This window comes from Botryllus schlosseri, chromosome 2, assembly GCF_051294905.1.
Source record: "Botryllus schlosseri isolate E-star chromosome 2, Bs_hap1, whole genome shotgun sequence".
In the NCBI taxonomy this organism is placed as follows: Eukaryota; Metazoa; Chordata; class Ascidiacea; order Stolidobranchia; family Styelidae; genus Botryllus; species Botryllus schlosseri.
The window spans coordinates 3884694-3890693 of record NC_137237.1 but is presented as its reverse complement, the minus strand read 5'-3'; the positions used below and the strand labels follow the sequence as shown (position 1 = coordinate 3890693).

General features: G+C 39.0%; 1 protein-coding gene across 1 annotated transcript; it reads left to right on the top strand.

Moving 5' to 3' along the window:
- The first annotated feature begins 304 nt into the window (after positions 1 to 304).
- LOC145460034 (THAP domain-containing protein 1-like) lies at positions 305 to 5814 on the top strand. The gene is made up of 3 exons (XM_080338443.1): positions 305 to 1442; positions 5255 to 5453; positions 5524 to 5814. Exons 1-3 carry the CDS (start codon positions 1276 to 1278, stop codon positions 5812 to 5814), a joined length of 657 nt encoding a protein of 218 aa, XP_080194569.1. The 5' UTR covers positions 305 to 1275.
- Positions 5815 to 6000: the final 186 nt, after the last annotated feature.

Here is a 6000-nt window from a genome sequence, read left to right as displayed (position 1 = left end):
AACCTACTCCTTCTGTCAAACACGGTGAAGCACCCAAATCAGAGCTGACAGCCGCCGTCATCATTGAAGCATAACCGATTACCCAATCAAGAATCGTGGTTTCGTCATTGCCCGCCTAGTTGCAATTTCGCCGTCGGTGGCCCGCCCACTCTTTGGCAGCTACTTTCAAACGCTTTGTAAGAAATCTTAACGACGTTCCTGAGAGCTTCTTTCAGGCTTGTTGATGTTTTTAATCAATAATCTATAGAATAAGACATTACAACGCAGCATTTTCGAAATTTTTCAAATTTTGGACAACCCTAGTGGTCACTGGTCAACGTACTGCACTACCCTATGAAGCAAGACTGCTTGGGCACTGCGCGCTTCCGATATCAAGAACCGCGTGATGAAAAAATAGTGATGTAGATAACATTGATAGAGTGAAGCAAACATTGAATGTTAACATTCGATAGTACGCACAACATCAGTGTTGTTGTCAGCCAACAACTGCTGCTGTTGAACGTTCTTTCTCCATTCTTGGCAAGCTATTTAGTCAGGACTGACACTTTCAACCCGAGAATTTATGAAAATATACCTTTCGTTGTAGGCCTACTGCAGCAAATTTTGATTATTTCTACCATACTACTGGATATACCTACTGGAATTCTTCATAGGGCCAGATTTCGTTGCAATTAAGTTTTTCCTGTAAAAATCTGTCAGTTTTTATGTCAAAAACGTGTAGTCAGGCCAAACTGCTTCGTAAGGACAGACAGTTCCAACCAGAAATGAACATAAGTAGTACAATTTTAACATGAGCAAAGACACCTAATTTGCATACATAAGGTCAAAATTGAGGTTTTTTTTAGTAAAAAAATGTCAAATTATTGATTTTCCGGTCAAATCCTCCGTCTTTTAGGTAGAAAAAATCGCTCTACTGATGAGGGTTTACGTCGTAAATGACCAAGAAAGGTTGCGAATAGCTAAAGATAGGGGTTGTTGGGTTGTAAATGACCAAGAAAATTAACCAAGACTAAAGTTAGCCTGTAGCTATATGTAGACAGTGTGGTAAAGGAAGATTAAATCCAGATTTGGAGGTAAAACAGACATGAGACATGCTTGTGTGACCGTAGAAGCGACCGGCGTGAAATCCCTTATGGAATATCGATTGATGTTTTAATATATTTAATTAATTATGGCTTTGTTGTAATCTATGCACATAGAGCTTTGAATGAATAAATTTTCTAACAGTCAAGATTTTTTTCAGCTGTGTCTGTGTAAAAATCTGTGTAGCTCAACATGCCAAAGACAGTGCGTTCAGGTGGTGGTGGCAGTCTTTGTGTCGCCTACGGGTGCAGTAAGAGGCAAAAAAAGATATCTACAGAGTCGTATGAAAGAAGTGATAGTGATGGAAGTAGTGACGAAGAGTCGATTGTAAAGCGTTGGCATCCAAGAACTTTTCACCGGTAAGTGCAACGTATAGCTCGTGCTCATACCAGGGCTGTGGAGTCGGTAAATTTTACCACCGACTCCGGCTCCGACTCCGACTCCACACATTTTCAATATACCGACTCCGACTCCGACTCCCGAGTCTTAAAACGTACCGACTCCGACTCCAGAGTCTTTAAACGTACCGACTCCCGACTCCGACTCCAACAGTATTAACAATTTACTTCGTAAATTATATGCCACATTGTCGGTTGAATGACTATCATAGAACCATTAAACATATGCAAACATATGATTAACGGTGGCATGCTAAATTGTTTCATTGTGGAACAGCTCGAATTATCCACTATGCAATTAACATGAAAGAAAGATTTGCTAATATCCTTCCTTTTTCAAGTTTTTATAACATGGACTCTCTAATATCCTGAAATGTATGAATCATTCAAATATGACAGATGTCCAATCCGGTATAGGGGGGGATGGGGGAATTTGAGTATATTTTCAAGTTTGAGCAGCTGTCATTTTCATAAACAGTCAAATAAATAGGTGGCTGGTTGATATTTGTTACATTGTATGGTTGAATTTTCGGTTGCAAATTGATTGAAGATTCAATTTGCTCGCAGTGGAAAAATATTGTGATTTTTTTTTTACAAATTCGTATACTCAATTTACCCCAATTTTGTGGGAAAATTGAGTATACTGTCTAAATTGTACTTGAAGCAAGCCTTATCCCCACGTTATACCCAAATGACCCATTGTATGGGAAAACTGAGTATATTGTCATGTTTTTAAAAAAGAAACTGGAACAAGATCTCTTATTGTTGTTTAAAGAGAAACTTTTTTAGGAGGAACAGCAGAACGAAATAATTAGATGTCAAAGTTTCACTAGTTGTTTGGATTCAAATTAAATTTGACAACCCCTCTTCTTTCTGAAATTGGTGCTTTCACTTTGAAAATTACTTCATTGAATGAAATGGAGAATATTCTCAACATGAAATTGATGTCATCAATGTTTCAGGGATAGGAAAATATGCAACCCGTTGGTTGAAAAAATTATGTACAAATGTTTCACCGCCACCCATCATATTTTCCACCTGCCCCAGAAACTTTGTCTGTCTGTATTGTATAACGAGCCAATCCAACTCGTTGATATCCTTCCTCTTTTTGAACTGTTTCAAATTCCCCAAGTCCATCTCAGAACTGTACTTAGAGTGGCCACTTCCTCCTCATAATCGTCACTGACCACAACATCATTGCTCTTGCGTTTTAGCTTTCATACATTCTCCTCATCTTAAAGTCTGGTCATGCTTTCTTCTGATGTCAGCACCTCACTAGTTATGGCCTGATCAAGTGAACATGCCTTCTTTTGACATTATGACTAGCTAAATAATTTCTTGATTCTTTTTTCAATATTTGTGAGAGTACTGTGTAGTAATTGCCCGAGTCAAACTTTTCATCTAGTCACTTTCTTCGACCGATTCTTGCTCTTGTGGCTACAATTTTCTGTGTTGCTCTAATTAACTTTGTTATGAGTGCTTCATAGGGAATCCCAGACTCTATTATAACAGCTCTTTCCTGTCTTACTTTCTTTGATGGCCTGATCGAATTCATGTGGTGCATATTTAGGGGTTCGCTTCTTCTTATAATACCTGAGCATGTCTGTTATTGTTTTAACTCTCTAATTGTGTAACAAAATCAGAATAACAAGATTAAAAAGAGTATCTACAACCTCTCTGATGACAGTGCAACAAAAAAAGTTATCATTTAGTAGTATACTCAATTTAACCCACCCCTAATTTATACTATACCCGAATCACCCCCAAAAAATATTCTTCAAATTAAAACTTACTCTCACCACCATCGACAAAATGCATTGCCATACCTTGTAGCATGATCAACTATCACAAACTTAAGCAATATTTGGATATGCAACAACCATTTTTATGCTGTCTGCAAAGAAGTTGAAAAGTGGTGTCAAAAATGAAAAAAAAATTCACAAACTTTCAATTCCACGTGGAAGCTATAATCGGCCTTTGATAGAAATGGTTATTAGTCTTATCTAGAGCTTACATAGTGAGCTAATGAATAAATGCAGAACTGCGGAATTTTAAGCAGATATGTTGAGAAAGCAAAAGTTTTTGTCGAATGTACTCAAATTCCCCTACCTACTCAAGTTCCCCCACCCCCCCCTAATAAAAATGTAGATAAAAAATCCAAGTGTAGCTCTTGTGTATGAGTCAGCAACTAATAATGAGATTGAACATACTAATTTTGTCATTGCACACTATCCTGATTACAAGCACACACACTCTTACTACTAATAGACATCGGTGATAAATGGAATTTAGTTTAGTAGTCAAAGACCATAGCCTATGTCTAGTCTACATGTACTTAATCAAGTATTCAAGGATTGGGACTTGCAGTCTTTCTTAATGATTTATTCGACCCAAACAGCTAAGCTTCACTACAAATATCTTTAATTTTGTCAAGTGGAATGCATTGTTTGGTCATATTCACATCATTTGTACAATTTTACAAAACCAGCCGATGCATTTGCTCTGTCACAGTATCATGGTATAATTCCAAAAATTTCATCAATTTTGACTGTGCAACTGAGTTGTAATTTGCAAGTAATTTCTAATTTTATCTATATCAGGGGTGGGCAACTTTTTCGGCCAAAGGGACACATGAGATTTACGAACCATTGCGCGGGCAACTGGAATGTTGATAACCTTTTTTCAGTCGTCCGATAGGAGCGAACCGAATTAGGTAACATTGCAAACAAAGACTTAGATTAATACGCTCTAAAATTGCTAACAATATGTCCTGCAACTGTGCAGCGCGCAATCAGGCCCTGGTCGCGCGAAGCGCAAAATTTTTTTGCAAGATAATGACTGAATTATATCAATAAATATGTTGCTAACATACATTGGGGGTCACATCTGTATACCACTGGGCTCATTTGGCAAGGACAGGTTTATTCGACGTTTAGACATAGCAAAATCGATGGTATCAGTGAACAACTGAACATGCCTCTGTCATTTTGCGCAAATGTTTTGTCGACGATCTCGCTGCGAGTGCACAAGCGAAGCCGCATGTTGGACGACACGTTATCTCCTAATTGCGAATATACTTAGACTCAATTCTGTGAATAATATGTATTTATAATTTTCCGAAGGGGGCTCAAATACTGAATGCAAGAAATCTAGTGACAATGAATCATGCGAAGTACGGAGAAAAATTTCAAGTCAAATACATATGCTATGAAATATTCTACTTTATGGTCATATAGGAAGATCTGGGATAAATGTGACTGGCCCCTGGATACATCAACGCGTCAGAACTGTTGTTTTAGTCATCATCCAATTTCGCGGTCATGCTAATCAAATTTTGGTTGGCCTTGCAATTGTACCTGATGTCATAAATAATTTCGAGAATTACCTCGCAGGCCACACCTAACCTTCTCGTGTGCTAAATTTGGCCTGCGTGCCACGGGCTGGCCGCACCTGATCTGTATGGTTATTAATAACAGTGATTGGTGGTACATAAAAATTCTATTGAAAATTCTTTGAAAGCAAATGTCTTCATGATAGAGAAGTTGGAGTCGGAGTCGAAGTAAGGGTCATTCTTACAAACTCCGACTCCAGTGAGTATTTTCCCACCGACTCCGACTCCAGCAATTATAGTTTTCACGACTCCGACTCCACCAAGCGAAAATTACCCAGACTCCGACTCCACAGCCCTGGCTCATACACAATTTATTTGGTGTGCTGTGCTTCACAGTTCACACAATAGCTTGCAAACTGATATAATGTTCTGTACAATGCAGCTTTCCTGCCAATGAATCAATGAAAAGAAGATGGATAAAATGTATCGGAAGAAAAGATTGGGCACCAACTAGCTCCTCGGTCGTCTGCTCCGATCACTTCTCAGAAAGTGACATTTACCGTCATGGCCAGAAAACAAGTTTGAGAGAGAATGCGGTGCCAACAAGATTTCTCAACTTTCCGAAGCATATGAGGCCAGAGGTACAGTAGTTTGAGTTTCAATCGGTGCTATTACCTTAGCCTTTGCTGAAGCGAAATTCACAAATTATAGGCTCCCAACAAACGGCAAGTTGTGATAGCTGTTGCAACAGTTCCTGAAAAGAAACGTGATTTTATAGCACCTGAAAAGAAACGTGATTTTAAAGCACCAACGGCTGAAATCGTTCTCCAAGACCACAGTTATTGCGCAGGTATCTCTACTCAAAGAGTCTTGCAACTTCAACGCCGAAGAGTGGAAGACATGAAAAGGAAGCTGCATGCAGCAAGAATGCGGGCATACCGTCTGGAAAAAAAAGTGAAATCTCAGGATCAGGTGATCGCATCTCTCAAAGACGCAGTTTGATGAGCGATGTGTGTGGAGAGGTATTGCCACAAAAATTCAGTGGTCTACCAAGTGAGCTGGTACATCGCATGAAGCCGCACGCTGGCGGAAGAGGAGTCAACTACTCGAAAGAACTGCAATCATTTGGGATGAGGCTGCAGTATTATCCTCCTCAGAATGAGATGCTTCCTGAGTTCTGATATTCTT